This window comes from Perca flavescens, chromosome 4, assembly GCF_004354835.1.
Source record: "Perca flavescens isolate YP-PL-M2 chromosome 4, PFLA_1.0, whole genome shotgun sequence".
Lineage (NCBI taxonomy): Eukaryota > Metazoa > Chordata > Actinopteri > Perciformes > Percidae > Perca > Perca flavescens.
In genome coordinates this window covers 6,354,132-6,373,855 of record NC_041334.1, presented here as the reverse complement: position 1 = coordinate 6,373,855, position 19,724 = coordinate 6,354,132, and the positions used below count along the sequence as shown (strand labels likewise).

The window sequence follows — 19,724 nt, the reverse complement described above, 5'->3', positions numbered from 1 at the left end:
TTTTATTTTTCAGTTTCACCCCTCAGAAATGTGCCCATTACGGCTACTCGTCTATTTAATTCAGCTGACAATACTTGATCAATTAGCAGGAATCTCTGTTGTAATTTGCTATATGTTTACTTTGTCATACAATAGCATGTTAGAAGTTCATACTTACTGTACTTACCATAAGGTTTTCCCTACAAAATGTTGACCGCTATACACTGAGTGACTTTGTGCTCTATTGTTCAAACTCCACATTGGCTTACATGTGGAACAGTGGACTGCTGGGAGAGAGAGTGGAAAGTTCGAAGGAATTTCTCCAAGGGAGAACAGCTGTTGTCACCAGGTGGGTAACTTTGTAGTTCTGGAGCTGATTCCTCAGCATGTGTCCATAGCAAACATTTGGTCCAAGCTGTGGACTGGAAGTGTAGTTTCACTGCATGACTAAATTGTTTCCTCTACGGCAGAGCAGAAAAGCACTTTTATATACAAACCAACATGACTTAAAAACTGTTCACACCAACAAGTTAACACTATCATGACAGCTGGCCAAGCCTTAAAGGTGCCCTGCCATACAAAACCATTTTTACTTGCATTTCTTGAAATATATTAGGTCCATATGTGTTTGTGTTATGTTGTGAATGTGAAAATTAACTGCTACCTCCTTTGTCAGCTCTAGCCACTGAAAAGAAATAAATCAGGCCAATTACAAAAGCTGGTCAGTCTGACAACAGCCAGGCTCTCATTGGCTAGCTGTTAGCCAATCAGATTCAAACAGCTTAACTTGTTGAATATTAATGAGAACTGGCAGAACTCGAGTCTTCCTGTAGGCTTTCTATACCACGCTAGAATGGCTTGAAAGAAGGTAACCAAGGCATTTTTTCCACAGAAAATGTTACAGAGTCCATGGTAGAATTGCAGACATTACCACAAAGTAATGAAATACATGTGGCAGGGCACCTTTAAAGCCTGCACTTCTCAAACGTCATAAGCAATCTCTTCAACAGAATGTGAATAATGAGATAACTACAAAACAGGCTGAATGTGCTGTTAACAAAAAAGTTATTCAAAGAACCCTTAAGTCCAGTTCAGACCAAAGATTTGCGACGAGACAAGTTGAAACGTGTGACTTCTTGCAATGCGTCGTCTTCTTGCAAAGTCCGCAGCGTTCTAAAACCTGCCAGTTCACACTAATGCGACGAGACGGTGTAAACGGCTTTTTGTAGCTGGATATATCATTTGTTTCGCCTAAATATGAATGTGGATAACGTTAGTGATATTGAGATGCTTGCTACAGTTGCATTTCTAGTGATGAATCGGCGAAAAGACGTTTTTATTCACGGCTTTGTCCTAGGCGCTCTCTCTCTTCTCATTCTAGCTCGCTCGACCGTACACAACGTGCTTGCGGACGCTCGTCCTATCTGCCATTCTGACCAGTAAACAGTTTGTAACATAGAAATAAAATGGATTATGGATCATTTTATTTCTATAATTTGTAGCTGACCTTACCAGCTGACTTTGCTATTGGCTGTTGAAACAGGAGACGTCTCTTACGTTGTAAAACCAGCCTCTGGAGACTCGACCAGCTGAGTCGCAGCCACACCATCAGCTGGTTTGAGTCGAGCTGAGAAGGACCTGTTCAGACCGCTGCAACTTTTTTTGTCTGCGACATTCTAAGACGGTTTCTTCTCGTCGCGAATCTTTGGTCTGAATTGGGGCTTTAATCCTGTCTTTTGAGATACATTCATATTTTTTTTTTTACACAATCCATAGTCATACTGTACCCTGCTTTACCTCCTCATAACAACATAAACACGGCAGTCTCATCACCTGCATCATCACATTTAAAGCACACAGACCAAAACCGTTCAGCTCGGTTCATTCCAGCATTGCATACTGGATGCATGAGTCCAACCTTCACTATAAAGAATCCTTGGTCACGTTGCAATGCCTAACGCAGTAACTGCTCATGTCCACCACTGATCACAGCTCAGTATCAGCACACTGTACCCACGCCCAAACCTATCAACCGGACAGTCCTTCTGCTCTAAACAGCTGCCGTGGTAACATTTTCCTCAGCAGTGTTGGGGGTGGCCGGGGTCCCGTTGGCTGGTGTGTGCGGGGTGACTTTCGCCAGTCGGTGCTCCTTGCTGTGGGTGCAGCAGAGCTGGAAGGAGGCGCAGGCCGAGTTGCAGCAGGGTAAAAAGCGACAGACGCTGACCCGCCACAGGAACCAACCGGGTGACCAGCAGCACCAGCAGAGCACCACGCCGCCTGCTACCACACCCAGGATGATGTAGAGAACCAACAGGGACAGGGAGGCAGGGGAGTCTAGGGATAAGAGGAGGGGGGGTTATAATAGTTGAACTTATAATTCATATGGGAAACACTTACTGTATATAGCTTTTCTTATAATTAACCAAACTACGTTTGTCATTTTTGGGGTTTGAGCTGCCACCACAAGCTTCAACAGACCAAACCAAACCAAAAAAAGCAATCCGGCAATTTTTGGCAGGGTTGTGTGGCGGTGGGAATGTCACTGAAACAGCTCATTTGTGTGATATCCTCATGTTTTCTTTAACCCCCCCAATGTAACACAAGTTATATTTCACAGTTACTGTTTTCCATCAGATCGTTTATTAATCGTTTATCTGACCGCATTTGAAGGCAGCTTCAGATTCAGAACATTGAGCTGTTCCACAAACTACTGGGCAGTTTAGCGCTTGTGTTTGGTGTTTAAATGTTCTTGTGGCAGCGATAGAGGCAGTGATGTTTCCTGTTTCCTGTACAGGATTCTCACACCGCCTCCAAACACACGACAAGTCTGATATCCAGTTACATGACTGGCCACCGCAGCGTGACACAGGGTTGCGTTTCTCCAAAGGTTGAGTCGGTCTCAACTTTACGCTGCACGCCGCTTCTGTTATTTTTGTTCCCCCCAGCCACAGCCTAAATAACTACCCCCGCTCAAAATGAATGGAAAGACCTGCTTTTTGTCTGATGGCTGACACAGCCTGTGAATGCACCGGAAGGCTCCCACACCACTCAGTACTGAAAAGGGTGTTCTATCTGCCAGGGATCAAATCTTCCCAGGGCTCCTCTCCTCCCTTTGTACCTTCCTAGTGTCTAAATAAGAGAAGTTCATGGAACAGGGCTTAGTCACGGTGGCACTGGCTAGCAGTCGTGCTTACCACCTTCAAACATTTTTTTTGTCGGATGGTTAGGTAGACCAGATATTTTTTGCATGCAAATTACAAGAATATCTATAAAAAATGTCATATTTTTATGTTAAATTATATAATTTATTCACTATTTACCATTTACTTTCTCTCAAAGAATTAATTTCAAAATACCACTGTTTATAAAGCGCTGAATGGTTTAGTGCCAAAATACATTTATGATCTTCTGCTACATTATGAAGAAATCACTACATTTTTAAAATGGTCTAGAACCACCACTGGGACTAACACATTGTTGGTTTTATTCTTTTCATGTAAAGAAACATCAGCCCTATCCTTCAAGAAAAAAACAGATATTACCAGAAAGTAGCAAGGTGAAATGTATTCCTGCTTCCTCACGAAATTAATGATGATGGCCACCAAGCAAAAGGAGATGGAAAATCAGGAACTTATTCTACAACTACAGTAACTATGGACAGAGAGCCTCTAAACAAGGGATCTTCAACAGGGGGTCCAGGACCCCTAGGGGGTCCTCAGAGTCAATGCAGGGCGGCCTCCAAATGATTAATTATTAATTATTGTTAAGTCAAGTCTTTTTCAAAAATTAAAAAGTCTTGACATGAATCCAACATATTATTAGCAAATACAAATCCCCTCTGCTTACTGGCCTGTAGGTAAGTTTACTGGCAGGCGCGGATTAATGCACAGGCTTTTGAGGCTGCAGCCTAGGGGCCCCACGTGTGCAGGGGCCCCGGATTAGCCAGACAATTTATTATTATTTTGAATTTACTTCAGCGCGAAAAATTGGCCCATAAGAAACATTTATTTTTTAATTGGCCCATTGTTTTTTCAATTGACTCTGGGCTGGCCAAAAAACACTTTAGTCAAAAATAACACATAGACTATTTTTCTCCATACACCCCCTACTTTCAAATTGAAATGGACTAGTCCATAAGGGCCGTTACAGAGTCAACGCGAGCAACGCGAGCAACGCGAACTAGCAACGCGAGCAACGCGCTCCCTTTCATAGTCTAAAACAGCGGACGCAAGTAGACGCAAGCGTCACGGACGATGCGTGAAATGCAATACACCGCCCACGCAACAGGGGGCAGCAGAGTGCTCCACGGTGTTCGGTCGGCAGAGCCAGACCCTCCAGGAGAGTGGTTCTCGTCAGGGAGCAGCTGGCTGGCTGACTTCTTTTTATTGTTTATTTTTTTTTTTATTTTATTGTTTCCCCACCAGTACAGTGTACTACAATTGGGTAGCACTGACCAATACATTTAGCAAGTTTAGCAGGTTTTAAAAATATATAAATACATTTGGGTCTCTCTCTCTCTCTCTCTCTCTCCTGCTGTAAGCTATTTCAGCCTCTTGAGGAGGGCATACAGCATAGACACACACAGAACATTGATACATACCAAAAAATGTGACTCAGTAGTCCTATGTTTGATGAATTTGCTCTGCTAAGTTGATTCAATATTTTTTGATAATGTAGAATATAGTATCCTATATTTACATATAGGGCACTACTACAATTCATGCAGTGTCGCCCCCACCGACAACGCATAGTTTTGTGCGCACCGGCGCGTCGCGTATCAAAAACTAGGACGACACATTTGGCTACGCATCGACGCATAATGGCGGCCGAAGCGTAGTGATGCATAGCCTTGCGGACGCGTATGCGTACCGACTACTGTTGGGGATACAGACATGAAGAACAACAGTCCAAAGCGATGCAGCAGCTAACTGTGAAGTGGCGCTAGGTGAGGATAACGTTAACCAAGACAATGAAGAGGACAACATATCTTTAAACAGCACCCTCTTTGGGATTTCTGCCTGCATGCAGTTTCAGGTGTGCATCTGCCAGGCTAGAACAGTAATAGAGATCATGGAGAAGAAACGCAAAGGAGGTGCTGAGAAGCTGCGTGAGAAAAAAAACGCTGCCAAATGTGTCAAATGGACAGAGATGTTTTGGCCAGTAGCAGGACCTTCATCAGCTCCCGTGGCCGATGATAGTGGTGCTGGTGTCGGCTACAGTGACATGCACAGTGAGGTGGAGACTCAGGAGGAGAGGGACAGAGATGAGGGAGTGAGGCTACAACCGGCTGCGGTAAACACAACTCCCCTTAAAACACTTAACCCCTTGATAAAACTGAGTGGTGGACAAACTGTTGATGATAACACTACAACAATAAAAGAAATAGGCATGCTATACTGTATCATTGCATTAGTTTGGCAACGTGCGCGGGTATCTGAGTCTTGACTGATCATTTTCTCACCGTTTTATTATTATTATTAGGCTATATTAGCCTACCTTTCATTCAACAAAGTAGCCTACATCTTAATAATAAGCAAAACACCACCTTAAGGTTCATCAAACCTTAAGCTTGTGCTTGTGCATTTGTGTCCTTAAAGTAGCCTAGATAAACTTTGCACATCATGCAAACTTTCTTAATGAGAATTGTAGCTTTTCTATGTGCATTGGCAGACAAAAACTCATGCTAGACCTCTTGAAATTAAAGCACAGGGCCTCTTCAGTCGTGAAATGTTAATATATATATATATATATATATATATATATAGTTTTATGATTCATGAGGAGTATACAGTTTTTAATAAATGGCACTTTTTTGTATTTAATGTGTCAACTCTCAATGATTCTTGCTTACCCCTTACATGGCGTTAATAGTTTTAAGGAGTAGGAGTTGCTATACACATTCAGGGGAGAGCAAGGACGGGGGGAATTTGTGATCTTCTGTGGTGTGGTCTGGGCCAAAATGCCAGGGCCAATTTTTGGTCCCAGTCTGTCCCTGCTACTACCTATAACTCGGATCCTGCATCTGAATTCTAAAAAAAAATTCTAAAGGCGTGATGATTATGCAACAATATGTAGCCTACATGTTGTGCTGCTGTTTCATTATTGTTGTTAATAACAGTGTTATGTGCTGCTGCTGCTGTTTTTTTATTTTTATTTATTATTGCACAGTGGTTTGTGTCTCAGTAATGATCAGTGGTGGAATGTAACTAAGTACATGTACTCTAGTACTGTACTTGAGTCTTTTCTTTTCATGCCACTTTCTACTTCTACTCCGCTACATTTCAGAGAGAAATATTGGACTTTTTACTCCACTACATTGATCTGGTACAGCTTTAGTTACTAGTTACGTTAGTTACTCCACTACATTGATCTGTTACAGCTTTAGTTACTAGTTACGTTAGTTACTCCACTACATTGATCTGTTACAGCTTTAGTTACTAGTTACTTTAGTTACTCCACTACATTCATCTGTTCCAGCTTTAGTTACTAGTTACTTTAGTTACTCCACTACATTCATCTGTTACAGCTTTAGTTACTAGTTACTTTACACATTAAGATTTCTGCACACAAAACACATGTAATTTATAAAATGTGATGTTTGATTCTAAACTAAACTAGCCAACAATATAACGGCCTACAAGTCAGCTGAGATGAATAGACCACTAGTTGATTGACAGTACTGGATGGTTTGTTTAAGAAATATGAGGATTTTTCAACATTCAGTATTTTCACTTTTAATATTTCAAGTACATTTTCCTGATGATACTTACATACTTTTACTTAAGTAACATTTTCAATGCAGGACAGTATGGTATTAGTACTTTTAATGAAGTAAAAGATCTGAATACTTCTTCCACCACTGGTAGTGATGTTGTGATTTTGCCTCAGTAAAACCAGGTGTTCTGCACTGCTGCAGATGCTGTAGCCTACCTGTTGTTTTATAAAGATAAAAGTGATTACCAGCTTGCTGTTGAACTGTGAATCCAGGATATTCTGCTGCTTTGCTGTTTAGTTACATTTTCATTGTAATTGTTTTGGTGCTGTGGTGGCAGAGGATAATATCTGGTATTCTTTCCACTTACATCTCTGTTGATGTTAGTTTTATGATGTAGTTTTCTCATTTTACCTATGTGGTGTGGTGGTAGTGGTTGTGTGTGTGTGTGTGTGTGTTTCAGTTAAAATTATTATTATTATTATTTGCATGTGGACCATGTATGGCACTAAATACATTTTTCCAGTAAAGCACAATGATTAAGGGGGGGCCTCACACAAAGAGCAGCCTAGGGGCCCCTGACCACCTTAATCTGCCCCTGGTTACTGGTCTTAAAAAACGTTGAAGACCCCTGCTATAAACAGCAACAATCCAACAATATGGAAAAGACAACTCGCTATGGCATAGAATTGTGCCGATGGTCGTAAATTAATGTACGTTAGCAACAGTAGGCTAATTCACGAAGGTGCTATTTATGTGTGAGCTAATATTGCGCATCTGTTCATGTGCGCTGCAAGAGTTATGTTTCTGTTTATTGAAAGCGTTATTCAGTGTAAACATAACCAAGAATGTAGTTTAATCTCAGTAATGATGGTATATTAGGTTATTACTGTCGCTCTGTTGAAGGCAAACGTCCCACTGTACTGTCGTTACGCAGATCAGACATCTGATTGACTTTGCTCCTCGTATAGTTAAGTGAAAGTAGGTCAAGTTGTAAAAGGGCAGCATAGCCATATAGCCTACTGTCTATTACAGAGGGTTAGTTTCTATGTTAACTGTTAGCCCATAGTAGTAGAAGAAAATATTTATGTAAAGAGATATAATAAAATAAAGTTAACACCAATTGTCAACCCAACATTATCGCCGCAATATCGACATTGATGTATTTGGTCAAGAATATCGTGATATATGATATTGCCCAGCTCTATATCTAAATCTGTTTATTTGTCCTGACATACTGTAGATGTAGTTCAGGGGTGGCCAACCAGTTCAGCATAAAGAGCCACAAAAAAACACGCACCATAGCAAAAAGCCACACAACACATGCACGTCCATATTACAACAGCAACAGTGACTTCCAGATCTAATGAAAGTCATAATACATAGCAGTTTTCATAGGGTTTTTTTTTCTTACTTAGATTGACTCAGTGGGAAACCTGACAGTCTTTGTTATCCACAATCCTTTTTAGGTCTGGTTGTACTCTGTTTTGGCCAGTCTTTCACTCATTTGTCACTAGAGGGGCTTTCAAACAATCAGCAGTAAAAGGGTTAATGAGGAATCTGTGGCCGCTTTTTTTCCTCAGGTTGCAGAATCTGTCCATAAAAAAAAAAACTCTGCTGCATTATTTTTTCTTTTAAAATAATTGGCAAATGCATCATTCAAATGCTTTTTTTTTTTTAAACTTATCTGAAATGTTTCAAAAAGTAAAAAAAAAAATCTACCAATAACACAGCCCCCAGCCACACAGTAAGAGCCTCAAAGGAGCAGGCAAAGAGCCGCATGTGGCTCAAGAGCCACAGGTTCGCCACCCCTGATGTAGTTCATAGAGGTTGGCTGTAACAGTCATTTAAGATACTTACTGTGCAATAAATTACATGTTGATATGCCTGGAGCCCACTGACTGTTTAGATGCCCAGTATTTACAAAGAAATTCAACCACAGCTAACAAGTGGCTACTGAATCTGTCTGTCTATTCTTCCAGCCTGTGGACCCTCACTGTGGGCTGACCTGGGTGCATTGAAATGGAACTCAGGAAACAGCTGGCAATTTGTACAGCAGGCGAATGTGAATCGCTTCTGCCGCTCTCATTTGAACAGTCAGAACAGAAGAATAGCTGTGTTCTCAGGCCAGAGTTGGCCGGGCCCTAAAAGCAATCAGAAGCTGACCGGCTGGCCCAGACTCTGTGAGAGTCTGTGTTTGCACCTGTGACGCTGGAATAGAGACAGATCACTCAAAAGGCTGCTCTCTGCCGTGAGAATACATCACCATTTATTGGTTTACGAGCCTTTAGGTGAAATTAACAACTCAATGGTCACCACCATTAGTTTTATTGGCAGTAAGCAGGACTACTTTGCATCCAAATGGGCCTTTAGTTAATTAGTTTACCAACCAGCCGACTGCAGGACATAGCCGGTGGAGAGTGTTTCTACTGGTTGAATTAATAAATATCTATTTAGCCCTATCTTGTACCCGGCGCAGCACAAAGCCTGACGCAAGTATCTTTGCTAGTTTAAGACCAACGCAGCTGTCAATTTCCCGTCCAGCGCCCAGCTCGAGGCAGCGGAAAGCGATCGCGGCATTGACCAACAAAAACCTGGTCTAAGGTCAATAACGCAGCATTTCGTTGTTATTTTAACCGAGCATCAGTAAAATGTGCCTAGGCTCGAGACGTTGGGGGCTTAAAACAACATTGAGCGCCCGAAACACACCTATGATTAATTAAGACACTAAGTACAACCTTTCTGAACTATGCGGCTGGCGCACGGACCGCCCGCCCATGAGGAAATAGAGCTACAACCGTGGCCGCAAGCTTGTCAAGGCCACACCCCCCCCCCCCCCCACCCCACCCTCCACCTTGCCCCACCTCTTTCCTCCTCAATAGCATTGAAAGCTACAGACACAGAAATGGCACATCCTAAGGAAAGCTCATTGTGGGACTGGCTCGTAGTGGCAGTAATTCTGCACCAAGGCTGAATTTTGGGAAAGAGACTTAAGATACAGTATTAAGGGACCACTAAGGCCTATGTAAAAGCATCCAAAAAGCAGCATGTCATGGGACCTTTAAAATAGGGCCCATTATGTCACAGTGGCCACTCACCTGTTACAGACTCATGACTAGGAGCGCTGTTTGGCATGCCACAGTTGATATGTGTAGGAATCGGCACTGTGGGTGGATTCACAAAAGGTGGGGGTGGGGTTCCTATTGGCGGCGGAGGTTCAGGAAGTAAAAGTTGACCTGCTGATGAACGACAGATTTTTAAAGATGTTGCAAAAAGATTTTGAGCATGCTGTAATAAAATCAGGGACGGTATCTTTAAACATCAGCATCACAAATGTCACCTCATCATCCCTTAACTGACCTTTACAACCCGTTGTCAGGTTTTCCTCCAGGTCACTTCCATCCCCACAGTTGTCAATGCCTTTATCATCACACACAAGACTTAGAGGGATACACTTCCCATTTCTGCAGGTGAAATAGGGCTCATTGCTGCACTCGGAATGGTTAAAACCTAAAGGGGAAGATAACAATTAAGGGATCAGGGTAAGAGAGGAAGGATCTGAGTTAGCCATAAACATTGTAGGGAAGGGAAGGAAGGAAAGGTCTTTGTTTGAGATTTAAAGCTATAGTGCGTAGTTTCTGTCTCCCCCCTGAGGAATTCTAAGTAATGACAACAACACTGTCGGCATGTCCACATGATACAAGCCTTCCGTGATCCCGCACCACCCCCACCCCTCCTCCTCCACGCAGTTGCTTGTAACCAAGGAGGACACGGAGGATTAAAAAAAACATGATGGGTTCTTCAGAAGAGGTCATTATCTTCACTTGAGTTTCTGCGCGGGAAAGTCAACGGACGACCCAATCTTCTGAACATAGCCATACTGAGAAATACAGAGAGAGTTGTGTGGAGCTGATAGTCTTAATTAGCTTTGTAGCAACTCATTTGTAACTCATTTGAATGTAATGGACGTTCATTAATATAAAACAAGTTACACACTGAAGCTTTAAAGCAAAAGGAAAATATGGCTGTTTGAGTTATGAGTTTTACTGTAAACAAAGCAGCTAGTTTTGAGGGCTAACAAACATGAATGCATTTTCATCTGCATAAAGCATTTTCAAAGCTTTCTTGTGGAATACATGAAACCATTGGCCGGAATATTGCAGCACGAATACGCGTTATTTCTCATGCACTTGGTGAAGAGTGCAAAAAGTCATCCAAACATCTGAAACCTCTGTTGCTTTACAGGCTGATTAACGTACCAGCTGTCTGTTGTTGAACTGATAGTAACATTAGGAGGCGGAATGTATACTCTCCGCGTTGCTGGTAGTTGTCATGGTAATGTTATTAGCTCAGTCTCAGAGAACGAGACATTGTGACCCAATCAGGCGGTGAAACATTGGCGTCAGTGTCGGTGTTGCCAAAGGCCTCCGTTTGCGGCCGAGACTACAAGACAACCCCGCAGATCCCAAACCAAAACGGCTCAGAAGTGTTTCCAAATGTCTCCGGTTTAGGGGCTCTAAAATGCCAGAGCAGGGGGAATGCAAGTATATATATAAATATGTAAACATAGCAAAAGATATTCATTTTTTTAAACGAAAACGTGGCAATATCAATGTAGCCTTGCTTACCCAGTCTGAAGGAGGTGAAGTCCCCCACAAAGTCGACTCTGGGCTGAGTCCCCCGGGTCACCAGCCTCAGGGTCAGGTAGTTTCCTGTGGACAACACTGGCCGGGGCGGGCTCTTCCCACAAAGAGGAGGCCCGAGGGGCGGCGAGCTCCTGTCCCATCCGTCATAGAACTGAACATACGAGCCGGCATGACACGGGTCCCCCGAGCTCTCACCGGTGGTGGGCTCCAGTCTGGGGTTGAGAGGGGCGGAGCCCCGAGGGGACTCTGGGAAGAGAGGCGCCGGGCTCAGGGGGGCCACTCGTAGCAAACTGTAGACCAGGAAGAAGCGGAAGTGGAACTGGACCTTGTCTTTAGGGGAGCTGGCTTGCATGGTTAGATGGCAGTCAGTCCCCATGGTCACAAAGTAGTACTTCTTGGATTCCTGGTGCGAGTTGACGATCATGCCGTCATCCCGGATCGTCTGGCCACAGAAGTCCACCACGTTCACTAACAAGAGAGGGACAGAATCCTCAGAGACAAGCTGACACATGGAGCATTTCCATAAGGAGAACTAGAGATGGATACCATTTTTTTCTTCCCGATATCAATTCCTGAACTTGGGTATCGGCTGATCCCGAGTAGTGATCCGATACTATCCCTGTATGGATGTGATATGATTGCTATCTTTATATGATTGCTACAAACAATGAATGCCATAGAACTTTCTTTTACTATCCAGTTTGACAGTCATTCATAATGTAAAAAGAACAGGAATGAACTACTTTAAAGTAGATTTTCTTCAGGGATAAATTACGTGGTATTGGATCGGGGCATAAATTCCAGTACTCGCCGATACCGATACCAGTATTTTAGACTTTTCCTGTAGTGATATTGGTATAGGAACATCTCTCATGTTAACAGATGACGGTGTTTGGCTTTTTAAAAATATTTGATATCATTGATCACAAAGGGAACTTTTCAGCCTTGTTCTTGCCAAAGTGCAGAAGCCTGTTAGCCAGGTAATTAGACATTTTAGTTGTGAACAGGAAAAACACTCTGATCAGAATCTTGACATAACGGGCAAAAAGGCTTTGGCAACCATGCCAACCCAGCTTATATTTTGGGCTGTTGTAAAGTGTTAGTGTGTGAGTGTAAGACTACTGATTGGTAGGGGCACACAAGTCATTAATGAGTGGCGAAAACAATATATGAGTCCATATGAAGCAACATCACATCTCCATTCATCACGTTTTATTATTATTTTCACTCCACAAGAGTTCTCTATGGTTAAACCATTGTCCGTCGCCTTGATGATGATCAAAGTTTGATGATATCAATCCTAAGTTGATACGTTATTTTATCTGTTTTTATTTTAATGTTTAAGGAAAGGTTCACTATTTTTCACCAATTTTGTTACCAATCCTCTGCTGCAGAGTTTGTTTGTTTGAACTGCACCAGAGTTTAGATGAGCTTTCACACCAGCCCAAACCAACCGGACCATCTGGCCAAACGCACCGGTGTTCATTTTGAAAGCAACCTAAAGCTGACCCAGTTGCCCTTGACTTGGTAGCCTACTTCTTAGATATACTATGACCTGGATGACTAGAGATTTCAAAGCTAAAAAGAAACCTCCAGTGATGCTATAGAATAAGCTGGGAGTTGTTTTGCCATACAGTTTGTCTTCAACACGCTGACTCACACACAGCAGTGCTGCTAAATCAGCCCTGGGATGGTTTGAGAAGCAGCTCACTGCTCATTAGGGCTGCTCGATAGTAGGAAAATATGCGATCTGCCAAAACGTTGTTTAATATCGCGATAACGATATTACTTGCGGTAAATATACAAATATTTTAAGTGTACTCAGTTCTGCATTTCTGCTGCTTTCAGTATTCTGCTAAAATACAACACAGTGACTACGTTTACATGCACATAATATTCCGGTTTTGGCCCTTATTCTGAAAAAAACGATATTCCGACTAAGCTGTTAACATGATGAATGTAACAATGAACGTGAATTATTCCACTAATATTCCTGTCCGGCCGTGCAAAATACCATTTCTTCATAGTTTTCCAGCGGTGGAGGACTTGTTGGAACGTGCGAACACAGCCTCCCTCTTTCATTCCTTCAACCAGCTTCTTGAAAAGGTCGGCATAGCGATGTTTGCTCATATCCAAAAACCTGTTGATATCCAAGTCTTTGATAATGTTTCAAATTAGCTGTTTCTCCTTCTTATCGGGTCTACAGCCTTGCAAACTGTTGGCCGGTTGGTTTGTGTACAGCAACCATAGCAACGCACAAAGCTGACCGTAAACTGCAGTAAAAACCCTGACTGAATGTATACATTTCCAAACAATGCCTCTAAAACCCGAATAATATTGGAATATCCCACGTCTTATATTTGGAAAAAGGCCTAATTCGGAATATGCTGTTTACATGACCTGTATCAAATTTGAAATATTGTCACATTCGGAATAATAGTGGAATATTAGTGTGCATGTAAACATACTCATTGCTTGTAGAAGAAAATTATTTCCAACATTCTTTTATTGAACAAATTGAGAATTGAATTGAATATAAAAGGCAGCACTAAAAAAGAAGAACGGTTACATTTTAAAGTGTAGTTCTCTACTGAAATTTTCTTTCAAACTAACACAAAAGTGTCTAGAGTGTCTATCGTGATGACTATAAAAAGACCATATATTGTGCAGCCCTAGTGCTCATCCACAGGCAGTATCAGGCCAGATGGGTAGGCAGATCCGGGTGCCCCCCCCCATCCAGCCACCCACCACCCACCGCCCCCCTGCCTCTGGGCCGCAGGCCAAATAATGAGAAAATTTACGACCACCCCTGGAGTTTATTAGCTCTGTTTCCCTGGGAGACAACTAGATCCTCCCGCACTGACCTCCAGGAATGTCCCAAAGCCAGGGAGCCCCTGTTGGTGGGAAACAGCTCATCCCCTTTTGCACCGCACAAGTAAATACAAAGCTTCAGGGGACACTGTTCAAAACATGGCTGACCAGAGGACGCCAAGTCCCCAGTAAAGATTTTTGCAGGCTGAAAATCCAACTCTTTTAAAAATGCTATCATTGTAAATGGAATCCATTTCAGAGAGCATACCCCGAGGGCGGGTGAGGGTCAAGGTCTGGGTGACACACGGGAGACAGCATTGTGTGGAAAAGGGCAGCAGCCTCACTGTCCATCCATGTGTTGTTCCAACACCGGTGACTCAACACATTATATCACTTTACACTTAAAAGTGATTCAGTTCAGTGTTTCTGTACGCCAAACCAACTTTATAAACAGTAGAGTGATCAACATGAATAAACTGGTCTAATGGGTCATGCCTCTGATGTTTCCTCACTTATGATGGCATTTCCAGCCTCGGTTCCTGTTTTTAATGAATTAATTTTTGTCGATTTATGGGGGTTTATTGTGTGATGTGTAGATATCTGTGTGTGTGTGTGTAGGGGGGGAGGATATTGTGTTATGTGTGGATATCTGTGTCTGTGTGTGTGTGGGGTGAGGATATTGTATGAAGCACTTTGTATGAAAAGTGCTATATAAATAAAGTCTGATTGATTGATTGGGAATTTTTTTAGAAGACTTTTTTAAAGAAAAATCGTATAAAGAGAAAAAGACCGGAATATGTGTGTTATGATCTACGTAGTGTTCTGTGTACCGGGCTTTTGTTTTTTTGGTTTCAGGAAGCTTCCGATTAACTAACTGGTCCGATCCAATCCGTGGCGCCTGCCTCACACACTCTCTCAGCCAGCACACTGCAGCTCTCTCTACATCACTTTCTTGTATTTCACTATACATAATAAACTTTATTTGAACATTTTCTCCTTCATGTTGCTTCCCCCTGAGATGGGTTGTCACAATTTGTCTTGAAAATTAGATATTTTAAAAATGGATTACCTATATTACAGAGATGCAACATTTAAAAAAAAAATCCTAGCATATAACAATGCTAAATCATTTGCAACATTGGCCATAACGGTCTAATACAAGGAAGGTATTAACGTGACAGCTACCTCAATATAAACACTAAAGGTGTGTAAAAATCGATACACTTGAATATCGCAATATTTTATTTTGCAATACTGTATCGATTTGCAAAAAGGCAATATCGATTATTATTTATTTATTTTAATGTTCAAAAATATTCATGTCAGACAGTGATTCACGTTTATGTTGTGTTTAAACCCCCTACCGCTAGATGGCTGTGCTGAGACACACCACTAGTGTCCTTGCCTAACAGTGCCTAGCAGGGCCTGACTTTTTGCTAGAAGCTAACAATGTAGCTGTAGCTGAACTTTGGCCTACTTTAGCATATAAACATTAGCTCACAAAGAACTTGTGAACCACAATCCCAAACTGGCAGTTTGATTTTCTGTGTACTGAATTGTTTACCTAAAGTAATCTTCTTTGACTTTTATGAACATCATGTCTTTTTTTTAAATATTAGTTTTTCTAAAATTATACTTTAAAAAAAATCCCAATATATCGCCTTACGCACAGTATCTAAATATATTGCAATATATTGAATCGTGACCCATGTATCGTGATACGTATCGTATCGCCTTTCTTGCCAATACACAGCTCTAAAAGTAACCCTGGGATGGTCCACACATTTCTGTTATTTCACTGTATATGTTGTCATGTTGCCAAAACTTAGTGTATTGTATCCATTTTATTTAAACTTAGTATTTAGTTTATTATTTACTTATTGATCAAATCACTTGACCGATAACTTTAACATAATTTGATCATATAACCATAGCAATACAATAATAATAATGTAGTTTGAATTTGTTTTTAATCAAACAAATGATAAATGAAAAATTTAGAGTTAGTTTTAGAAGTGATTTAAAGGGCCTGTGGTGGTTTGATGTTTACACAGCAGCTATCCATTGGCTCTCATGTTCCAGGCGTCCTACTCCCATGAAATGAACATTTTGCGTGGGTCATGTGATTCATATAGTGATAATCAAGCATGCATTAATTTTAGTTGAAATTCTAATGCAGTAAGACTTCAGAATGCTTTATCTGCATTTAAGGGGAGACACCCCAGGAGAATAGAAAAAAAAACTAATAAATATCACCATGAAACGTCCCCAGTTGATTACATTAAGACAAAAATCTTTTGTATTTCAAGTTTTCTGAAATGTTATGTTTAAATATGGAAATGATGCATTATATTGTTAAATATGTGCTAATGTGCATACATTGCCAGAAGACAAATCTAAACATTGGAAAAAGCCAGGTACATATACGCACATATACTTATGCCTCGACGCAGAGGTCCAGGGTTTGAGTCTGACCTGTGAAGAGTTCCTGCATGTCTTCAACCTCTTTCTCACCATAGCGGTCCTATCTATTAAAGTCGGAAAAAGCCCCAAAAATTATAATAAAAAGAATATAGATAGGAGTGAAACTGTAAAGTTTGTACAGTAAGTGCTACTGAAGTGGAGATTTCTGACTCAGAGTTTGAGAAAATCTCCTTTAGAGAAAACAGCCTTTAAAGATATGGATTATAAAATTCCACACATTTTGCAAGACATTACAAGTGATTGGGGTAAACATTTTAACTAACAGATATCAACATGACACTTCCACAGTTACATTAAGACATATTTTTGCATTACAATTTTTCGGGAAATCATACGGTATGTTTAAATAGGCAAAAGAGGCATTATCTAATGCTAATTTTTTTTGTGAATTTAGGAGAAATCTGCAGGTGCAAATAGACAAAGTGTAGTAAAATAAACACCTAAATGTGTATTTTGGATGTGTTTTTTTCCCAATAGTCTGAAAGAAGAGATGCTACAGAAGCAAAATAGCCCAAAAACTCAAAATTGAAAAATTATGGTTTTGCCTGGGGTGTCATCCTCTTAAACCACATTATCACAAAACAATACTTTGACTCACATGCATAATTAGACAATAATGAGTATGATGTGTGGAATAAAGATGTTGGCATGCATCTTGAGCTATATTTCACATCGCATACACAACAATACTTTTGTCACTCACACTCGCTACTACTTTTGTTACCTTTCCTTACTATCAATGCACTATATAGGCTACTTCTAGTTTTACTACTACTAGATGGGGGTGGGTGATACAATAGTGCAGTAATTATCATGTAGGATTATCTCAATATTAAGGAAGAAGATTAGGGCCCACATGTGAAAATTATATTTGAATTCTGAGAACTTTAAACTTAGAATTCTGAGTTTAAACTCAGAACTCAAATACATGTTTTACATGTGGCCCTAATCCAAATGTTATAACATTCACTATTTCTTCTTTCAGATAATTGTACATGATTAGACTTTGAGTCAAAAAACAGAAATAGAAGATAAACTTTGCTCCAGTTATAAAACTAGTCCTACTGCTCTCTCTGTCTGAAACAATAGCTAACTCTACCACACACTCATCGCAATCACAGCGTTAGGCAGGAACTGGGCGCACTTTTCCCGAGTGCGTCGCATTCAACAACGTCATTTAGCGGTGAGTAACAACTGTTCCCAGCGGGCTGAAGTCTTACCGGTCTCGATGGCCGAGCTGTGCAGAGTCACGAAACAGAGCAGGAGGAGCAGCCTGAGCCAGCAGCTCTCCACCTCCGCCTCCATCATCCACACTGACAGACAGGAGACTCACAGAGGAGACAGCAGCAACAGCAGCAGCAGCAGCAGCAGAGCCATTCTGACTTCACACCGACCTGGCATCATGCAGCAGTGCTAACTGCTCAGCTCCGCTCTCCATCACAAACTCTCTCTGCCTGGCTTTTTATTCCAGTTCAACCTCCTCCCGTTCCCGCCCTGTCATCTCCATGACAACAACCAACCAATCAGCTGTCAAGCCAGCAGAAAAAAAGCTCGTATTTCAAACCAAAGTCCCACCCTCCCCCAAACCCCCCCACCCCATATTTTCCGTTTTGTTTTCATATTTGCCGTTATGTTTTCATATTTGCTGTTTTGTTTTCCTATTGGCTGTTGTGGTTTCCTATTTGCCATTTTGTTTTCGTATTTGCTGTCGTGTTTTCCTATTTGCCATTGTGTTTTATGAGTTGTTGAAGTGTTTTCATATTTGCCGTTTTGTTTTTCTATTTGCTGTTGTGTTTTATGATTTGCCATTTTGTTTTCCTATTTGCCGTTGTGTTTTATGATTTGTTGTTGCGTTTTTCGAATTGCTGTTGTGATTTGCACTTCATAAAATACTTGAATAACACACACACACACAAACACACACACACACACACAGTAGCAGTAGCCTACAGTGGGCTACTCAGCTATCAATCGTTAGAGTTAGCAGTTAGCTAATGTTAAATGCTAGCTTCCATAACAAAGCTTTACTTTGTGACCTAACGCAACAAAACAACATAATATATCCATGCTAGCAATCATAGACAGCATATAAAATGGACCAACAGATCCCGACGGAGACTAGTGAAGGTTATTAGAAGCACTTTTCCGGTGAGCGTGTTACTGTGCAGCCTCCAACTGAGAGAGACGATGTAAATGTGACGTGAGAAACCTGTCTGAAAGTTGTAAGTCTTCTGGTAGCTGTGCCAAGAGAAATGTCAATCATTCCCAAGCTTACAGAGACGGCGAGCGTAGGTATATGTAAGGAGATAACATGAGCACAGGGTAATTATTATTACACAGGGTAATTATTATTATTAAAATGCTAGTTAACATTAGTAATTAAACTTAAACAGCTAATGAAAGTCAAAACTGCCTGCGAACTTCTCCTGTACTATATGGTAATTCCTCTACTGTGCGATAGTAAGTCGCGTGGTATTTGACACAATCGCCATTACGTGAGATACAAGGTAATTGAACCTTTTATATGAGAATTTGTATATTTCAATGAGAAATAAACAATGGATGAATAAAGTCTTTAAACGCTTTAGATGTAAAGTTATTCGCTGTCAAAGTGACGTCAAAATGAATGGCAGTCAAAGGAATGCTAACGGCGGGTGAGTGCTTGTTAGCATCACAATGGCGCCATAGGAGCTACGGGTTGTTGACAGATGCTTACCATCTTGAGCAAAATACATCACATCAACATACAGTATATTATCAATACTTTCTCTTTATTGCTCTTGTAGGAATCCAGTAGTGCCACTGTTTAGGGTGTCTGTTGCCTACAAACGCATGCTAGCTGCACTGAACAGTCTGGTCAGGCACTGAGCTGTCACTCAAGTGCACCCAAAAACTTATTAGCCAATAGGGAGGCACCCTTGGAAAACCCATGCGAGAGGTTTGTGTCAGAACTGCAAACAAAAAGTCCGATGGGCGCAAAAGAGAGATCTGTGAGCGTAACCGCAAAGCTGACATAGAGAGCAAAACACTGATCAGGGAGAAAGAAGCAGGGGGAACTGTAACAGTAGGACATATTATCAAACAAGTAAAAG

General features: G+C 41.3%; 1 protein-coding gene across 2 annotated transcripts; it reads right to left on the bottom strand.

Moving 5' to 3' along the window:
* Positions 1-893: 893 nt before the first annotated feature.
* On the bottom strand, positions 894-18,070 carry ldlrad2 (low density lipoprotein receptor class A domain containing 2). 2 transcript variants are annotated; one of them, XM_028576491.1, is made up of 5 exons: positions 17,853-18,070; positions 11,320-11,805; positions 10,052-10,201; positions 9,790-9,930; positions 894-2,313 (listed from the first exon to the last, which is right to left on the bottom strand). In XM_028576491.1, exons 1-5 carry the CDS (start codon positions 17,938-17,940, stop codon positions 2,030-2,032), a joined length of 1,149 nt encoding a protein of 382 aa, XP_028432292.1. In that variant the 5' UTR covers positions 17,941-18,070; the 3' UTR covers positions 894-2,029. The 2 variants fall into 2 exon arrangements, with proteins under 2 accessions (XP_028432292.1, XP_028432293.1); XM_028576492.1 differs by having other exon boundaries at positions 9,790-9,927.
* Positions 18,071-19,724: the final 1,654 nt, after the last annotated feature.